Here is a 20,576-nt window from a genome sequence, read left to right as displayed (position 1 = left end):
GAAGTCATTTTGGGGAAAGGGAACTACACCTGCTCTCGGTACAGCCGTCGGTGGGTGCTTACAGCCTTCTCGGCGAACACGCTCTGGCTTAACAAGCGCAGCCAAACGACACTTTTCTAGTCGGCCTTCCTCCACGCACTGTGAGCGTCCAAAGACTAGTCCTATCTGCCACACAGCAGGGACTTGGCAGGTCCACTCCCCCCAGGGCGCAAGCCCAACACGGAAACAGCTGGCCACGTCGGCCAGCCTGGGGACTCAGCTGAGCAGCCCTAACTGAAACTGGCAGACGCACAACCCGCCCCCGCAACCGCAGCCCAGGCTCCGCCCCTCGGCGCCCATTGGCTCATTCAATTCACGCCGCGCCTTCTACAGCCGGGCGGCGGCGTGCTCCGTGTGCCGGACCCTCGGCTTGCGCAGTCCGGGGCTGCGGGAGCCGAGACGCATCCCCGTCGGGTAGCAGCCATGAGCACCCCAGCCGTGCCCCAGGACCTGCAGCTGCCCCCGAGCCAGAGGGCTCAGCCCGCGTTCAGAGGTGAGGGCCGCGGTGGCGGGAGGCGGGCGCCTCCTTTGCCCGAGGGGACGGGGGCGACCGTGGGAGAGGGGGGTGGCTCGGAGTCAGCGGCTGGGGCCTCAAGTCCGCCGACCAGCTTCGGCCCTGACCAGTTGTGTGAGAACCGTGGGCAGATCGCTCGGCCTTTCACAGCCGCAATCTCCGCATTTGCGAAATGGACAACCAGAACGGTGCCGGGTCCGTGGTGTTAGGGTGCGGGGCGGAGCGCCTCACGTGCGGTCGTTAGTGGCCGGGCGTGACCCACCGGTGGCGGAGACGGGCCTGCCGTGGAGGAGTCCGTTTGGCGAGGGAGGGTGCGCGGCACTCCTGTCCGCCCCCAGGTTGGGGACTCGGGACCTGCGGGGGGGGCGGGGCCGCGCCCGGGTCGAGTGCCGACTGCGCTTGCGCAGGGCGCTCCCGCCTTCTGAGTGGAGAGCAAGTTTGTTTTTTTAAATTTTATTATTTTATGTTAGTCACCCTACAATACATCATTAGTTTTTGGTGTAGTGATCCACGATTCACTGTTTTTGTATAACGCCCATTGCTCCATGCAGTACGTGCCCTCCTTAATACCCATCACCAGGCTAACCCATCCCCCCACCCCCCACCCCTCTAACACCCTCAGTTTGTTTCTTGGAGTCCATAGTCACTCATGGTTCATCTCTCCCTCCGATTCCCCCCACCTTCATTTTTCCCTTCCTTCTCCTAATGTCCTCCATGCTATTCCTTGTGTTCCACAAATAAGTGAAACCATATGATAATTGACTTTCTCTGCTTGACTTATTTCACTTAGCATAATCTACTCCAGTCCCATCCATGTTGATGTAAAAGTTGGGTATTCATCCTTTCTGATGGCTGAGTAATATTCCTTTGTATATATGGACCACATCTTCTTTATCCATTCATCTGTTGAAGGGCATCTCGGCTCTTTCCACAGTTTGGCTATTGCGGACATTGCTGCTATGAACATTGGGGTGCATATGGCCCTTCTTTTCACTACATCTGTGTCTTTGGGGTAAATACCCAGAAGTGCAATTGCTGGCTCCTAAGGTAGCTCTATTTTTAATTTTTTGAGGCACCTCCACGCTGTTTTCCAAAGTGGCTGTACCAACTTGCATTCCCACCAACAGTGTAAGAGGGTTCCCCTTTCTCTACAACCTCTCCAACATTTGTTGTTTCTTGCCTTGTCAATTTTTGCCATTCTAACTGGTGTAAGGTGGTATCTCAATGTGGTTTTGATTCAAATTTCTCTGATGGCTAATGATGATATTTTTTCATGTGTCTGTTAGCCATTTGTATGTCTTCTTCCTAGAAGTGTCTGTTCATGTCTTCTGCCCATTTTTTGACTTGATTATTTGTTTTTTGGGGAGAGCGAGTTTTTGGGAGAGTTGGGGTTGCCTCGTCTGATGCTTCAAATTTAACACAATCGACTTTATGTAAATCCAGGGTTGGCTGGGTCTTCAGAAATAATATTGTTAGTTCTTTGTCCTGCACATGGGAACACAGAGGAAAGAAACTCTTTCCCAACCCAGCTCTGGTAAATTAGAACTTGGAGTCTAGTGTCTCTACTCTGCTATTTAGTTTCTTTAAAGTTTGGCTTTCAGTAACCCTATGTTGAAAATGACGTTCTCCAGATTTTTCACTTTCAAACAAGAGAGAATGTAATTCTTGTGCAGTGCTTGTGGGGACCTTTTATGGTAACAATCTCTTAAAAATGGGATTATTTTTCAAAGGCAATACTGAACTGGGAAATTTTCTGTTGTATGTAAGATGTGATCTCTAGTAGAACATTTTTCGAAGTAAGATGTTCATTTAGTGAATATTTATTTGCTGTTACTGTTGTAACAAATGTTGACTTGTTGCTTTTTTGTTGTTTAGAACAAAGAAGACAAAAACTCAAGGAACATATGTTAAAAAGAAAAACTTTTTTTGCATACAAACAGGAAAATCACATACCCAGGTGAGGTCAAATTTTTCTCGTTTCAGATCTGTAAAATTATGTCAGAGCTGTCTAATAAAAATGTAATTGGAGCCAAAATTGTACTGTAATTTAAAATTTCTGGGGTGTCTGGGTGGCTCAGTGGGTTAAGCATCCCATTCTTGATTTTGGCTCAGGTCAGATCTCAGGGTCCTGGGATTGATCCCCACTTCTGGCTCCCCTCTCAACAGGGAGTCTGCTTGTCTCCCTCTACCTGTGCCCTTCCCCCAGCTGGCTCTTTCTCTCTCTTAAATAAATAAATCTTAAAAAAATTTTTTCTAGTAGCCACATTTGAGAAGTCTTTTTATTTATATATATATATGTATTATTATGTCCAATCATTAGTTTTTGATGTAATTATTTATATTTTTTAAAAAATATTTATTGGGAGAGTGCATGAGCAGGGGATGGGCAGAGGGAGAGGGACAAACAGACTCCCTGCTGAGCTTGGAGCCTGTGGTGGGGCTCAATCCCAGGACCCTGAGATAATGACCTGAGCTTAACCAACTGAGCCACCCAGGTGCCCCTCTGAAAAGTCTTTTTAAAAGATGAATTGTAATAACATTTAATCGAATATATACCATGTTATAATTTCAACATGTAATTCTTAAAAGTTATTGAGATATTTTACATCCTTTTTAGGTACTGAGTTTTCAAAATCTTGGTATGTATTTCACACTTTCACACATCAGTTTGGACTAGGCACATTTCAAGTGCTCAGTAGCCATACCTTCTTGGATAGCACAGTATTTCTTCCCATGTAAATTAATTCACACTCTAAGATGAAACAATTAATTTTAAAGCAAAGTGTTTGTATATATCAAAATATTGACTTATGGTTTATGCACTGCTACAAAGGTCAGTCTTAATTTAGTAAGGTTTTTACTGTGTGGGGGGGGGAGGGGGAGAGGCGTAAATGGTTATTCTTCAGGAGGTGGCTCTCCCCAAATGTTTAGAGATCATTTGTTTTAGTCTCAACCCTCCATAGGAGTATCTTGGTGTTATTTTGTTAAAATTTAAAAAATAGTACATGGTTGTGGCTGAAACAAAGCCCCATGAAAGTATATAAAGCAGATCAAATGCCCCTTCAGAGATAACTGTTAGTAACATCCTTTAGGCTCCTTCTGGCATTCTGAGAGCATTGGCTTTAGAGTGATAAGGCCTGGAGCCCATAAGTCTGCCACTACAACTGTGTAACCTCAGGGGAGTTACGTGGCTTCTCTGAGTCCATTTACTAATATTAAAATGGGATAGTAATGTGTGTTCCTTGGGGATCAAATAAGAGAGTGAAGCATTGTGCTATGCCTGGTATATGGAGAGAGCCCAATAAGTGGTAGATAATGTTTCACGATTTCTCAGTGGCTTTACACACAGAGCACTGGTTCTTGAGTTACTCTATTCTCCTGGTTTCTTTAGTTTCTCCAAACAGTTATTGCTATATTTTGGTTTTGTAAATTCTTCATACCCTTCCTCATGGTTGGAAGTGGTCAGATGGTGCTTATATTTAGGAGGTACAGATGACAGGACTTGGTGATGGATTAGGTATGGATGGGACGTGAAAGAAAGAATGGCCTTTAAGATGACCCTGAATGTTCCAGATTAAGAGCTACCACTCAGTCCAACACCTGACCCTGATACTATATCCTACTGTGGAGGGTGAAATATTAGTAAAGACATTATTAGGTCAGTTTTCAACTAGAATATAAACAGATGAAAGGATATATCAAGTTGAATTTATAGATTTGATAACCACTATGGTTATGTAAGAGAAAGTCACTATTTTTAGGAAATAAACACTGAAGCATTAAGGGTTTAAAGGTAATAAAGTATGTATCTTGACTTGAAAGATTCAGGTAGAAAAAATTGCATGTACTCCACACAGACACATGTTCAGAAATAGTGTAAATAATAACGCAAATGGAATAAAAGGTTAACACTATGTAGATCTGGGTAAACAGTATATGAATATTCTTTGAACTATTTATAATTTTGCAACTTTATGTAAGTTTGGCATTATTTCCAAATTTTAAAAATTCTTTTTAACTTTACATTAATAGGTTACTTTAAATGCTTTAAATTTTCATTTACTAATCCTGCATTTCTTCATTTAAAACAGAAATACGATCCTAGATTTTTTATTTGAATAATTGAGTGGCTAGTGATACCATATATCAAGACGGAGAAGACTGAGGGAGGAATGGGGGAATCTGGAGCTTTGATTTGGCCATGCTAAGTTTGAGGTACCAACAGGACATCCAAGTGGAAATGCCAAATAGTTACATGTCTGAAGGGCTGGATTGAGATTGGGACCAGAGATTTAAACTTGGAAATTATCAGTTTGTAGATGATATTTATTTAAAACTTTGAGGTGGGATAAGATTACTAGAGAGTGAGTAAAGAGAGTATTAATTCAAGTAAGAGCATGACTCTCAACTATGATTTAAATAAGGAACTCAACTGGGCCTTGGGGTTTATAGTACTCTTAAACACAGTGGGAAGAAAAGAAAATTCTGAAATTCTTCTGGGTTTACCAAGAAATCTTACAAGTACCATATTTATTCTTTTCAGAAAACAGATGTCAACTTAAATATTGTTACTTGAGCAACAAATTGTTAAATAGACGACCAATCAGAGTTGCAGCTTTTCAAAATTAAGTCATTTTATTTTACAATCTCTAATGTGGGTATTTTAAGAATCCTGTTTAGATAACTTTGGTGGGGGCAGTTTTATCATAACAAGACAGAATGGGACAGAACATATTTCAGTATAACTCTCCATACTGGACAGGTGAATAAGGTGGATTCTCCTTATCCTGAATTTTTTTTAGTTAGCAGTTAAAAAACCAGCAATATCAAGACTAAGTACTAGGATTCTGTTAGCACAGACAGAAAAGGAGGAGTCCCTGAGAAGTATAAAACTAAAAAATGCAGAAGAAAAATTTTAAATTTATTTTTTTTTAAAGATTTTATTTATTTGAGAGAGTGAGAGAGAGAGAGAGCGAAACAAGCTGGAGGGGGAGAGAGGCAGACGGAGAAGCAGACTCCCCACTGAGCAGAGAGCCTGATGCGGGGCTTGATCCCGGGACCCTGGGATCATGGCCTGAGCCGAAGGCAGATGCTTAGTGACTGAGCCCCCAAAAATTTAGGAAGAAGAGAGACAGACTTAATAGAAGTAGACCACTGAGGTAGGAGAAAAAGGAGAATAGCTGGTGATTGGTAGCAAAGTGAAGAAAGTATTGAAGGAAAGAAGCGTGGCTGCCTGTGTCAAGTGCTGCTTAAAGGTTCAGTAAGGTGAAAACAGAATTGACCCATGACTTGTAGAAACATGGAAGCAGATGACATTGGGAGTCTGCAGTAGAGTGCCGAGGACATGCTCCCAAGAGGCGTGGGCTGGGGAGAGAATGGAATGTCACAACATGGGGACAGTGTGTATAGATACATGCTTTTGAGAAGTTTTGCTATAAAGCAAAGAGAAATGAGGCTGGAACTGAAAGGGAATGTGGAGTTTAAGGCTTTTAAGATGAGATATAATAGATAGTGTTTATATGCTGATGGGAGTGATGTAGTAGAGGGGCAAGTTAAGAAGAATGAGCAAATTATCACAGGAACAAAATCCTGAGTAGGCAAGCAGGAGAACACAAATATTGAGTTTGACCTTGAGTCAGCATGGTGTCAGTTCATCCATAGACAGGAGGGAAGGCAGAATATGTGGGTACAGAGGCAGATAGGCTGACAGTCTTTGGTGGAGGAAAGAAGGGCTAATTCTTGTTAAGACTGCGTCTGATTTTCTCAGTGAGATAACATCACAGTATACTGCATGTCCAGAAGTAATAGGGTGTCTGATTAGTTAAGGTACCACATTGGGAGTCCCTGACAGGTGGACCCTGAGCATCATCTCCCACCCCACACCAGACTACAGACCAGTGAATAATAACAGGAGTATTTGCCATCAGGTAGTGAATGCAGGAGCTTAAACTGGGAAGACATTGCTCTGTTCAGTGACACATATTGACTCTTCTCTGCCATCATCCAAAATGTGTAATACAAGCTGTCAAAGTTCTGCCCCTTGTCCAAACAGACTGAGCAAACAGATGTGAAAAGCAGTGTAACCCAGATTGTCATACAGATAAGTTTTGTTCATGCTAAAATATATACCTTTTACATTTTAACGTCTCTGAACTGGGGATCTTAGAATCAATGGCATGTCTAATTGAGCGTGTTTTTTCTTTTCTTAATGGAATGCAGATTGTTATAATGACTTGTTAAGAGAATATCATGGCCTGTACAAACCAGTCTGTATTTATTCAAAGGAGTGTAGGTCAAATTCTTGAGAAAGCATTTGTTTTGGATATGTATTCTAAATGCATTGTCATCTAAAAAGTAAAGTCCACATTTGTAATAAATTGGGCTGTCAGTGGGTATGGAAGATTTTGGATTTCTTTTGGGAGAGCTATTTTTTTCTTTTATTCTTTTTAATCAAAGTATAGTTGACATATAATATTATATTACTTTTAGGTATACATCATAGTGATTTGACATTTGTACACATTAAATGCTTACCATCGCAAGCGTAGTCACTTTCTGTCACCATACCAAGTGACTATATTCTCTGTGCTGTACTTTTCATCCCCATGGCTGACTTACTTTATAACTAGAAGTTTGTGCCTCTTAACTCCCTTCACCTATTTCATCCACCCCCCCATTGCCTTCCTCTCAGGCAACCTGCAATTCTCTGTATTTGAATCTCTTTCTATTTGTTTATTTGTTGTTTTTTTGTTTTGTTTTATTTTTTTAGATTTCACATAGAAGTGAAATCATATGATATTTGTCTTTCCCCAACTGTCTTATTTCACTTGGCAGAATACCCTCAAGGTCCATCCATGTTGTCACAAATGGCAAGATTTCATTCTTTTTTATGGCTGAGTAATACTCCATTGTGTGTGTATGTATATGTATATATACATACACACACACATATACATATACCACATCTTCATTCATTTATCAGTGGACACTTAGGTTACTTCTATATCTTGACTATTGTAAATAATGCTGCAGTAAACACAGGGGTGGATATATCTTTCTGAATTAGTGTTTTCATTTTCTTCAGGTAAATACCCAGGAGTGAAAATACTGGATCATCTGGTATTCCTCTTTTTAATTTTTTGAGGAACCTCCATACTGTTTTTCACTGACTGTACCAATTTATATTTTCATGTACAGGGGCTCCCTTTTCTCTGTATCCTTTCCAACATTTGTTTTTTTTTGTTTCTTTAATACTGGCCATTCTGGGGGTGCCTGGGTGGCTCAGCCGGTTAATCATCCAACTCTTGATTTCGGCTCAGGTCATGATCTCAGGGTTGTGAGATCGAGCCCTACATCTGGCTCCGTGCTCAGCATGGAGTCTGCTTGAGATCCTCTCCCCATGCTCAAGCATGCGCTTGCTCGCTCTCTCTCTCTCAAAATTAAAAAAAAAAAAAAATACTAGCCATTCTAACTGTTGTGAGGTGATATCTCATTGTGGTTTTGATTTTCATTTCCCTGATGATTAGTGATGTTGAGCATCTTTTCATGGGTTTGTTGACCATGTATGTCTTTGGGAAAATGTCTGTACAGATCCTCTGCCCACTTTTTAATTGGGTTTTCTTCATGTTGAGTTGTAGGAGTTCTTTATAAATTTTGCAAATTAACCCCTTATCAGATATATCCTTTGTAAATAACTTCTCTCACTTAGTAGATTGCCTCCCTCCCCACCCCCTACCCCACCCCCTTGAGAGAGAGAGTGTGTGAGCGGGGGTGTGGGGGTGGGGGGGACAGAGGGAGAGAGAATCTTATGCAGGCTCCACACCCAGTGCAGGGCTCAAGGCGGGGCTTCATCTCGTGACCCCAAAATCATGGCCTGAGCCAAAGAAAATGTTGCTTAATAAAGGTTTTGAGGACTTGTTTAAGTGACTAGGAAGAATGGCTTGGAATGAGATTATCAAATGTTTACATATTCTGTGTAGGGAGGGTGTTAAGACTTTTAAGAAAATACCTTTAAATTCCTCAGCTATCTTGTTTACACTATTAAGTCACTCTGTAATAAGAAAAAGGACGAATAAATCTCAGTTCCATTCTTGCCTCAATTTAAAATTACAAAGTCAGATGATTGTTAATATTCTCTCATTCCTCCCCCCAAAGAGAAAACTTCCTTGGTACATGGTTAAACTTTTTTTCATTTTTTATTTTTTAAAGTAGCAGAGACCAGAAAGTGATGAACTCTGAGGGCCAAGTCCACGAAGAGACAAAAGTTCTGAAATTTAAAACAAAAATGGTAAGATATGCACAGAGCCCTCCTAAACTGTCCTTCCCCCCCTTTTCCCTTCCTAAACTCTTAAAGTTTGTTCTGAAATGCTGATTTGTCTTAAATCACTCTTTTAGGCTGGTAAAGAAAATGTCAGTAGACCTCCTGGGAACAAAAATCATGTAACAATGGGAAAAAATTGTATTCCTTTAAGACCTTCTAATGAATTAACCAGTTCAACAATAGCAGTTGACACACATAATTTTGAGGATAATAATCAAATGGGACAGTCCATACCAATTAAAGATGACCCTCAAAGTCAACACATGACATTAAGCCAAGTGTTTCATCTTAAAAACAACAATAAAAAGAAACAAATATCCATAGAAAAACCAAAGCAAGATGCTAACATGTCCAAGAAGCTTGTGCTCGGGTCTTACCGTGGCCAAATTGTTCAGTCTAAGATTAATTCATTTAGAAAGCCCCTCCCAGTCAGAGATGAGAGTTCTGCAACAACGAGGAAGCCTTCAGCTGCTGTCCCTAAAGACCCAGAGCCTCCACCCACAGACACTCACAGTACAACAGTGAGAAGTGATAGAGCCCCAAACGTGGTGACCACCACGAAACTTGGGAGCACTGCAGCTCAGGACAGACAGCTGGTGCGGCCTCCTATCAGAAGTCACCGCGACAGTGCTCAGGACGCTGTGAAACTGGGCATCGGGCGAGCCACTGCCAATGTTACAATCCGGAAGGGGCCTCGGGAGAAAGAATTACTGCAACCAAACACGGTTTCATCTAGTGCCAAAGCCAGTTCTCAGGCTGTAGAGAGAAAGAAGACACTGTCAAGAAGCCTGACCTCTGAAACTGTAGCCAGGCCTGCTTCATCTTCTAACACCAAACTGGTACAGAAATCAAAAAGCATTGACCCTCGCAGACACACTATAGCAAAAGCAACTCTTGATAGATCGGCTCAGCCCAAAGAAACTGCAGAAGAGAGAAAGTAAGTAGATGTCATTTTGGGGGCTTAGTTTTCAATAGAGTACCACTTGTGAATTTGGCTTATAATCTCCTTGAATATATTAGAACTTGTGTGGGTGTGGAATCTCCTCTGTCATAAACAGACCAGCTGAAGCAAATTTATGTGGTGGAACAGTGTGACCTAAGTTACTGTGCTTGAGTCTGTTTCATTAGGTTGTTGTAATGTAATCTGAGTTACAAAGCTTAATACAGTTGGGAAATATTTTATAACCTCTCCATTTAAAAACACATTCTTGGGGTGTTTGAGCATGAAACGAACATTGATATGTTCAGTATTTCTTTCTGTTCGAACTTGTGAACTTACGTGTGGCCTACATGTGGAACTACTTAAAGACCTGAGTTATTTTTTAACTTCTCTGTCTGACAGAATTCTCTCATCAGTATCACAGTAATGCTTATGTCCTGCTTCTAACTCTAGAGTTCGTCTGGGTGAGTGGAAAGCTGGTAAAAGAAAAGTGCTGAAAAGGCCTCCTAGCTCAGTGGTTACCCAGCCTGAGCCTGAAGGGCAAAACGAAAACTCAGTTGGGTCCTTTTGGACGACCATGGTAGAAGAAGATGAACAAAGATTATTTACTGAAAAAGTAAACAAGACATTTTCGGAATGCCTAAACCTGATTAATGAGGTACAGTCCTTATATTTGTGTAATAGTTTATAGTTTGCAAATTATCTTATAAAAGTTCTCTTACTAAATTACCTTGTCACTCTTTTGACCACGTAATGTGTTAGTGGTGTTATGTAGACGTAATGTTAGTTGTGAGATTCTCTTTAGCCTTTAATGGACCGCATTTTCATTGAGGACATATACATATATCAAAGGGATAATTAGGTTTTTTAACTTGATTTTTTTTTTTTTTACTTATAAATATTGTATTTCTCTAAGATGTTAATATAGAATGGGCTGGGGGTGGATATTCACTCTGATACTTCTATTTTTTACATTCCTTCAGGATATTTACATATTATTTTTTCTACTCATTACATATTTTACCAAAGACTAGCAACATAAATTAGTGAGTCATTATCACAGATTAAATTCAAGTTAACTAAAATATTTGCAAACAAAATTCCATTAATCGAAACCAACATCATCATGGTCTTAAACTTACTGTAGAGTTTCACTATTTGGACCAAAATCCTACAGAGTATAATAACTCCAGAATGTTTCCTTTATTTCCTGGCTATTTTTTAATCTTGATTTGGTCACCCATGGTGTCTAAGATCCATAGCAAGAATGAATATATAGAGTATGATTTCAAACCTTACTCTGGTCTTCCTGAGTGTCTTTAAGCTTTTTGAAGACCAGTGAAAATTAGGATTGGAGTTTCCCTATTATATTCTTATTTCTGTTCAGCTGGGGTTTGTCATTGATACTGTGGATGTTCTCTTCCCTATCCTCTAACTATATATAGCTCTTACTTAAATCAGCCATTACAGATTCATTTTAACCTTAATATCAAGACCTGACAAAGACCGTTTTTAAACACCTGCAAGCTATTCCCCCTCATAAACATTTGGTAGTTGCAAAAATTCTAAATCAAGTATTAAATGGAATCTCACAATATATAAAAGGATAATCATCAAGACCAAGTAAAGTGTTAGTCATTTTTTTTTTTAAAGATTTTACTTATTTGAGTGAGAGAGAGAGCATGAGTGGGGGTGGGGGTGGGGGGAAGGAGAAGGGAGAGGAGAAGCAGACTCTCCGCTGAGCAGGGAACCTGACATGGGACTCAATCCCAGGACCCTGGGATCATGACCCAAGTTGAAGGCAGGCGCCACCCTGAGCCACCCAGGCACCCCAGTGTTAGTCATTTTTGACTACTATTTTTCTCAACTAGTATTTCATTGTTTTCATGCTTTGTACTCATGACTAATAGGCTTCTTGCTAGCCATTCAGAATAAGTTTGGAGTGAGGAAGAGAACACTGGATATTTTTATGAGTAATTTTCTACCAACTTTTTCTCTAGTTATCATTAATCTTGATTATAGTACAATTACTTAATTGTTCATAGTTTAGAGGCTAAAGGATATCACTCACTTTACTTCTTGCTATTTTAGGGGTGCCCAAAAGAAGAAATATTGGTCATACTGAATGACCTGATTAAAAATATTCCAGATGCCAAAAAACTTGTTAAATATTGGATATGCCTTGCACGTATTGAACCACTCACAAGTCCTATTGAAAATATTATCACAATCTATGAGAAAGCTATTCTGGCAGGGGCTCAGGTAAGATTAAAACTTACTGATCTTTACTAATACACTGTAAAGGAATTCAGAGTTATTTTGGAGTACATCAAACATAACTTGATAAAATTGCAGTTACATATGTAGTAGTAATGAATATTTAAAGGCCACAATGATCACATATTATAAAAGCTGTTTCTCAACCTTCTAAAACTTGCTTATGAACTAGTGACAATCACACCTTAGAAGATGGATATACACTGTAATGTACATTTAATGAAACTGGCCGTGAGAAATATTTTAGCACAACATGTCATTTTGCACGTTTCCTAGTTAAGAAATCTGGGAAATTGAATTTTTAATATTAAAATTTATTTAGCGAATATAAAGCCAAGTGGAATTAAACTAACTTTTAAAATGTTAGTAGGTTCTGTGGCTTTGTGAAAGAAGTCTTTCACTTGAAGAACACTTCTTAAATGTTCTCACATTTTTATGCCATATGTTTGGTCCTGCCCACACATAGAAAATGGCAGTAAACTAGTTTCTCTGACATATTAGCGCCATAGTGGTTTGATACCACACCTCTCCCCTCTTCCTAGTCTGTTGCTGCAAGAGGCTCTGGGTATAGAATAAATTGTATTCTAGGTTTTTTGGTTTGGCCGGGTTTTTTGTTTTTATGGGCAAATGTTTCTAAAATGCATTTCCTTTTGACCAAGTTTCTCAAAAATGCATTTTGGAGATTATTTACAGAGAGAGTTTTTAAAAATTCCTTTCTTTAGCCTTTCTTTAAGAAAGGTCTACTCACTTTAGTCTCAGCAAAGCCAATAGATGCTATTTGACCTTGCACTTGAATCCTAAATCAAATATTCAGCAGATACTCTCTCAAAGGCTATTATGTATAAAACATTTTGCTGAAGGGTAATTGTATTTGACAGAATCCCACCTGGAAGAGGGTGTGAGGTTCCTACTCCATGAACCAGAAGGGACATTACTTAAGGTGGCTTAAGGCAGAATACCTAGGATGCATAACCAAGCCAAGGACTCACCTAGAAAGCAGGGTGTAAAGAGAGAGAGATGTGACACTGGAGCAGAAAGTGGAAAACAAGGATTAAAATTAGCCAAGAAAATTGAAAGCAGGATGAGTGAGTAGTTCAGGAATATGTTCTAGAACTAGGAATATGAGCCAGAACTTCCATTTTATATAATATCTTGAATATGTTGCATTAGCAATCATAGTAGTACAAAGGAACAGAGTAAGTGCTTACATGTTCTGGCATATAATGGACAGTCAGTAAAACTGTTGAATTTGAATGAGTGAAATGTTAGGCTGGTCAACCTTGAGCTGTTCAAAGATGCATTTAATAGCATGTGAAAAAAATACATAACCATGGACTTGAATGTAGGAGAAAAGGAGTAAACTTTATATTAAATTTACTTTAAATTTATATTATTAGCTCTTTAGTAGATATTAATGTTAGCTTGCTACTTGTTCATTAATTTTGTTTATATCAGACAAGCAGTTAAGAGTTACCAGAGGCTTAAGAAAAATTGTGGAGAAAAATTTTAATCTGATAATTCTACCCCTTCTGTTCATTTTTATTCTATAAGTTGGAAAGAGTCATTTTTAAAAGTTCGAGTGTCAAAATAAGTATTCTGAGAAAAGACACATGATCTAAGAACCACTGCCTTGTTTTAAAGTTTGAAGTATAGTCACTGTTTTAAGTATTTTTGACTTGAACAACCTAGTTAATGTCTGAGAATATAAAACTTGTATTTTCTTCATTAAAAAAATTAAGCCTATTGAAGAGATGCGACATGCAATTGCAGATATTCTAACAATGAAGAGTCAAGAAAAAGTGAAATATGGTAAGTTTTTAATTTTCTTCAAGTGAATTGTGATTTTATTAAATTTCCTTGAATTATTTTTCTTTTATCTTTTTAAACTTTTTAAATTTGTAGGATGTTTTTCTCCTCTTACGTCTGTGGGCATACCTCTGAGATTCAGTGGCCTTATGTAGTGTAAGAATTTTTAATTAGGATCTCTGGTTCAAAACCCAAATTTATCATTGAGTGTTTGTGAAAGTTAGCTTACCTCTCTAGGCCTTAATTCCCTGTGTTAAAAATGAGGCACTTTGATTAGATGATCTCTAAAATTTTATCTATTAAATTCTGTCATCTGTTCTATGCTCTAGAGAAGCTCATTCAAGAATTCTCTTTGCTAGGGATAGTAGATAGAGGGAAGAGATTCATTAGCTGTCAGGTATATGAAATGTAAACATTTTCTAGGTTCAGATATATCCTATAACTGAAACATCTCTTGGTACAAATCTCTAATAATTGCCTAGTAGTCAAATCTAGAGGTCTTTTCACCTTGCTGGATTTATCAAGATGTCTCAAGTATTTCCCATCAAGCATGTTTTATTTTGAACTCGTCTTCCCTCATTGCTTCCCCAAACCATCATCTCTTCCTCCCAAAAAAGAAAAGGGAAAAAAGAAACTGCTCTGTCATTGAAGATGCCTAAGCAAGGAATGTTACAAGAGATGCCCTCAGTACACCTGCCACTCATTCAGATGTGCACATGCGTTTATTTGTTAAGCCCGAACTTAGAAATAACTCGTAAATCAGGCCCTTCCTTCTCACTGATGCCTACCTCTCTGCCACCTTGCTTAGAGACAGTCACAGCCTTGTTTGTCTTCTGATCATCACAGATCATTCTTTTTTCTTGCCATTCTAAACCATCCTTCGTAGTGATCAAATCTGATTGTGTATCTGTTTCTCCAGCGAAGATTGTTTTTTTGTTTTTTTTTACCAAACTTCTTGCATGTAAAGTTCATTATAATCCAGCCCTTCCTACCTATCATCACCTCCTCCCCACATCCCCACCGTGCTCCTCACCCTATATTCTAAGCACACTGGCCCGTTAGTTTTGTCTTAATAGGTCATTTCCTTTTAAGCTTCATAACCAAGATGGTCTTCCTTGGCCTTGTCAAGTATTCGTTTCTCAAGACCCAGCCTAAATGTCATTTGTGAAGATTTCCCTAGCCCTCTCCCTGTCCCTCAAGCAAAGGTAGTTTTCCCATTTTATGGGTTCCCGTAACCCTTTGTTCTTATCTCAGCTATATAGAATTTTTCTCATTTTAATTATTTTCAAGCACGTCTCTTCCATGGAATGTGAACTTAAAGGACAGGGATGGTTTCATTCTTATATCTGTATCTATAATCCCAACCCATAGATGATAGTGAATATTTGTTAATAGTCAGCGGTATTGGCTTAGGAAAAGTAATAGTTAGGAGATGGCAGTTTGGTTTTTCTATTTTGAAAATCTGACCAACTATGAATTACTTTAATGTCTTCTGATTTTGCTCTTCAACTTTGACCAAAAGCTTAATCTATAAATGTATTTCTATAGGAGAAAGTATTGAGGCTTGTGCAACTAAGGAATACATCCAAGAAGTCGACAGTGAAGATATAGGTGTTAATCTAGAGTCAGGAAGAGCAGAAACGGAAAAGAAACCTAGAAATGTGGTATTTCAAGATGGTGAAAAAGAAGAAGATGACAAAACAAAGGATCCAACCAATGATGTTAAAACCCCCAGTACAGAAACCAGGGGCAGTTGCTTAATTAAATATAATGTGTCTACTACACCATACCTACAAAGGTAAACTTTCAAAATGTAATGTGCTGTGATTTGTTTTTATGTTTAGGAATAATAAATATGGTATCTAAAAATCTTTAGCTTCCAGTTAGAAAGGTTTCAAGCAAGGCAGTATCATTGGGACACTTCACCTTTTGTGTGTGTGTGTGGGTGAGAGAAAGAGCGCGTATGAGTTGGGGAGGGCGGGGCGGGGAAGAGAGACCTTAAGCAGGCTCCACACCCAGCATGGAGCCCTGTCACAGGGCTTGATCTGACAACCCTGGTATCATGACCTGAGCTGAAATCAAGAGTTGGACACTTAACCGACTGAGCCACCCAGGGGCCCTTGGACACTTCACCTTTTAAATACTGTATTTGGAGATGCCTGGGTGGCTCAGTCGGTTAAGCCTGCCTTGGGCTCAGGTCATGATCCCAGGCACTCGGATCAAGCCCCTTGTCGGGCTCCCTGCTCGGCGGGAAGCCTGCTTCTCCCTCCTTCCCACTCATGCTCTCTCTCACTACCTCTAACGCTACCTCTGTCTCTCTCTTTCAAATAAATAAATAAAATCTTAAAGAAAATTAGCGTATTTGCTTTGCTTTTACCCTAAGTATTGCCATTTTATAAAAGAAAACTTTGACAACATTTTATTTTAATGTCTGTCTGTTATTGATAATAGTAGGTTTTGGAATTGAGCAATTAGCCAGTTGTACAGATATTAAGAATCTACTGTGTACAAACTGTGACAACACATAGGGAAAAGAATAAGTTCCTAACCACAAGGAACTTTCAGTACCTGTTTTCTATAAGACAGGCAATCACATGGTTGTAACCTACAAGTTACAGGATGATAAATGGCATAAAAGAACAAAGTAAAAACGTTAATGTTTTTTAACTCTGGGAATAATTTTGTGTCTTTTTAGTGTAAAGAAGAAGATCCAGTTTGACAACACAGATACTACATTTAAAGAGCTAAAGTTTCTAACACCAGTTAGACGTTCTCGACGTATTCAAGAGAAGACTTCTAAATTGCCAGATATGTTAAAAGACCATTATCCATGCGTGTCATCACTGGAGCAGTTAACAGAATTAGGAGGTGAAACTGATGCTTTTGTATGCCGTCCAAATGCAGCGCTATGCCCCATGTACTCAGAGCCTGGAACAGCACAAGAGAAATAAAGTGATGATAAGGAACGGGGCTCCTGTTTTTCCTGGGGGCTTTTGTTTGCTTTTGTATCTTTGTATGTCTCCTAGGAGTTGGCCAAGTACCTAAGTATTCATGGCAGTGCGCTCTTCTACTGATGTTCACATTATAGCAGGAATTGCCTTCTGTGCAGCAGAAAGCTAATCCTACCTTGTCAATCTCAGCAGAGGGAGTTCCTAAGAAAGGTAAATTTTGTCAAGTAGTTTACTATGTTCCTTGAATATAAACAGGTTTGATCATAATGTTGGCTTGTTCACTTTTAATAGTCTTAAATTGTTAGTCATTAAATATAAGTAATGCGGCAGACAGAATACTGACTTTTTTTGCCTTTCCTTAATTTTGGATCAGTAGGAAAGTCGATAATTGTGATGTGATGACCCCTTTCAAAAGTGAAGACATGGAAGATGTAGTTTGCTTTTCCACCCAATTCTTGTTACCCGGGCTGCTGTGGTCTCTTGTGCTTAGGCTCTTCACTATCACTTTCCATCAATGCTAGTGAGTCTGTGGTCTCTGTTGGCTTCTTTTTTATTGTAGCTGAGGTCACCACAAACAATGATTAACTAAATGCCCCATTTCTAAGAGGAAATACTTTGTAGTAAAAAAGAAAATGTGCCAAACGCAGTGGGTATTTGAAACTTTAAATCTGAGTTTCTTTCTTTAGTTCCTTTTGTAACTTGGCTGTCTATAATGTTAAAACTTTAACTTTCCTCATTTCATTTGATATAGTTGTAGACTATTAGAATGGAATTAGAGAAGGAATATATAATGTCATTCTCATTTAGGTAGTATTTTTTAAATAACTAATATAAAATATAACTAATATAAAATATAATAAAAACTTTACTGTTAAGTCATGTCCCTTGAAACATGATAGTTATATAAACAGTTTCTTCTCCCCACACATTAAGTATCACCCCTAAAATTGTTTTATAAGTCTCCAAATTAATACCTAAATACATCCTCTACCAATTCTATAGTTTCAAAGATTTGATAGTTTTAAAACTGTGTGTAATATAAATGTGCTTGAAAATCACAGTCTTATGTTCACTCATTCCATTTGTATAATAGCACCTATCTTTGTTCTGTTGTCTTATGCTCTAGAGAGGAGTTTTATTCTTTTATAAACTGTGTTCCTAATATTTATAAATAAATATATCTGTATAACGATGTTTCAGTGACATTTATTTCAACAAATATGAAATGCTGTTTACAGTGAAATTTGAACCTTGCTTTTGAAATACATTGTGGTTGGATTTGACTTGGGGTTTTTAATACTTAAATATGTGCTTAATGGTATATTTCCTTTTGAAAAATTTATAAGTTTATCGAAAGGTTTACCTTAATTTTTACCTTAATTTTTTTTGTACTTTGTATGAATGGTGCAAAATGTGCCATTTTGAAATAAACTTCAAGCTGGCCTATACTCTCAGCTTTATAATAAGCTACCATGTGGTTTATTTGGCCATATAGAGTAGCTTGGAATGTCTCAGTGAGAGGGAACTTGAGATAAACCATTCTGTTTGGAAAAGTTTCACAGAGTGCTTTTTTCCCCCCCTCCTCCCTCAGCTGTGGGAAAAATCTGTCTCCTTAAATAATCCTAGTGCTAACTTTTACAGACATGGGTCTCACTCCCTTTCAGGTGCTTAGGAACAGTTATCACGTGTCTGACCTAGGTTTGTTCCAAGCTAAATATCTCCAAGCATATAATATATGGTACATGAGCTTTGAAGTCCAGCAGATCTACATTCAAAATCTCAGCTCCTACCTTCCCTTAAAAGTTACGTGACTGTGGAGAAGTTAGTTGAACCTCATCTTTCCGAGGGGTAAAGTAGAGATGATTGCCTCTGTTATTTTTGTGTCATAATTTCTGGCTGTCCCCCTGGTTGATTGGCCAGAATGGGCACCTGACCCAATCTGGACTGTCAGAGTCCTTTCCATAGGTATTTGGGAATCAACTGAGTCTTTTCTATGTAGTTAGACCTGAAATAAGTAAACACGAGGTACTGGGTGACCATATGAAGGTTGCAGAGTAAAGGTGACCAGTAAACCAAATGATGAAGTGACTACCCAGGCAAAAGCAAGGAGACTCCTGCCTGATGTCTTCTATAGCTCCTCACTGTGTATCCGAATATGTTCTTGTTCAATCCAAATACAGGGAAAGCACAATTTTTCTACTCCAACCACACCACCCTTTTTAAATGTTACTAATAATTACAGTAACTTCCCCAATTTTTTTCTGTGTATTTAACATATACATAGACTTATACACATATAAACACGTGTGTGTATGTGTGGATTTTGTAGGTTTTGTTTTGCTTTGTTGGTCATAAATGGCACCATACTTCATGTATGGTTCTACAACTTGTCTTTTTTCTAGTTTAAGCTAATAAGGAACTTTTCATTGACCTAGATCAATGTAACATTAAGACTATATGGGAACTTTTTAACTTGGTCTACCTTTTCACACTGTTTACCACTGCAAGCAACATCTAACACTGGAGGATAGTGGTTAAGAATCAGATTTGAGTCATACCGCCTGGGTTCTAATACCAGTTCTACCACTTGCTAGCTGTGGGACCTGAGGCAAATAGCCTCTTGTGCCTCAGAGATAATTGTAGCTTTAGGGTTGTTTTGGAGATTAAAATGAGTTGATAGCTAACACTTACCCCGTCCTACTCTAAGCACTTCACATGTATTGACTGACTTAAAACAGTGCCTAGTACCTTGTATATGTTATCTATAGTAATATTTAATTTCCAGTCACTGCCCAGTTCAGAAGCTCCCCTGACTGGGATCCACACCTTGGCAACTGCTAGAGAGAAAAGGGGTCAGATCTGTTCTCACTATTTCTTCCTCCATACTCACTAGTCTGTGCTTGCTGATCCTTAATAGACTGAATTGTGTCACCCCAAAAAAGATATGTTGGAGTCTTAAGCCCCAGTAGAATGTGACCTTATTTGGAAATAAGGTCATTGCAGGTATAATTAATTAAGATGAAGTCAGACCGATCTAGGGTTGGTTCCTAATCCATTATAATGGGGCAGACGATGTGAAGAGACAGGGAGGAGATAGCATTCTACGAGCCCAGGAGAGAGGCCCAGAACAGGTCCCTCTCTGAGTTCTCAGCAAGAATCCTGCTGACACCCTTATTTTGGACTTCTAGGCTCTAGAACCGTGAGACGATACGTTTCTGTTGTTTAAGCCACTCGGTTTGTGATACTTTGTTAGGGCAGCCCTAGCAAACTAATACACTCATGGAACAAGATAAAAGGTCCTTTTCATGACTATGGACATTGGGCGGGGGGAAAAAAAGAGTTGGGTGTTTTTATGACTTTTGCTGCAATGCTGTCAGGAATATAAAGTGGTTGGAGTCTGTGCCTGTGGCTAATCAGCAGGAGCGTTATTTCATGGAGACTTCAGCTTGTAGCAGCATTCTGGGCATAGGCATGTATAGTGCTATTTTTTTTTTCTTTAATTGAAACCAAGCAGAGCAGATGTTGCAAATGTTGGCCATTCAGAAAGAAGATGATACTCCAGAGACCCTGCTCTTATCACTACACTTACAGAATAATCACCTATTAACTCTACCATTTTATGGTGAAACACGTTCAGCACTTAGAACCAGAAGTTGTTCCAAAATATATTCTAATATATCCATTTTGACTTTCACAATACTCCTAGGAGGTAGGTGCCATGCCTTGCTG

The 20,576-nt window shown here is 39.1% G+C and overlaps 1 protein-coding gene across 2 annotated transcripts; it reads left to right on the top strand.

Moving 5' to 3' along the window:
• Nucleotides 1–367: 367 nt before the first annotated feature.
• CKAP2 (cytoskeleton associated protein 2) lies at nucleotides 368–17,256 on the top strand. Of its 2 annotated transcripts, none has more exons than XM_035003480.1 (9): nucleotides 368–532; nucleotides 2,429–2,510; nucleotides 8,765–8,840; nucleotides 8,948–9,810; nucleotides 10,267–10,471; nucleotides 11,905–12,075; nucleotides 13,830–13,899; nucleotides 15,445–15,694; nucleotides 16,592–17,256. In XM_035003480.1, the coding sequence occupies exons 1-9, from the start codon at nucleotides 463–465 to the stop codon at nucleotides 16,845–16,847; spliced, it is 2,043 nt and encodes a 680-aa protein (XP_034859371.1). In that variant the 5' UTR covers nucleotides 368–462; the 3' UTR covers nucleotides 16,848–17,256. The 2 variants fall into 2 exon arrangements, with proteins under 2 accessions (XP_034859371.1, XP_034859370.1); XM_035003479.1 differs by having other exon boundaries at nucleotides 8,762–8,840.
• The last annotated feature ends 3,320 nt before the right edge of the window (nucleotides 17,257–20,576 follow it).

Source organism: Mirounga leonina, unplaced genomic scaffold, assembly GCF_011800145.1.
Source record: "Mirounga leonina isolate KUSES-001 unplaced genomic scaffold, KU_Mleo_1.0 Mir_127, whole genome shotgun sequence".
Lineage (NCBI taxonomy): Eukaryota > Metazoa > Chordata > Mammalia > Carnivora > Phocidae > Mirounga > Mirounga leonina.
The sequence above is the reverse complement of the archived record's forward strand: the minus strand, read 5'-3'. Positions and strand labels throughout refer to the sequence as shown.

Coding starts and splice junctions, on each gene's coding strand:
- CKAP2 (XM_035003479.1), top strand. CDS start 463: ATGAGCACCCCAGCCGTGCCCCAGGACCTGCAGCTGCCCCCGAGCCAG. Junction 533..2,428: donor GGCTCAGCCCGCGTTCAGAG/GTGAGGGCCGCG, acceptor TTTGTTGTTTAG/AACAAAGAAGACAAAAACTC. Junction 9,811..10,266: donor GAAACTGCAGAAGAGAGAAA/GTAAGTAGATGT, acceptor TTCTAACTCTAG/AGTTCGTCTGGGTGAGTGGA.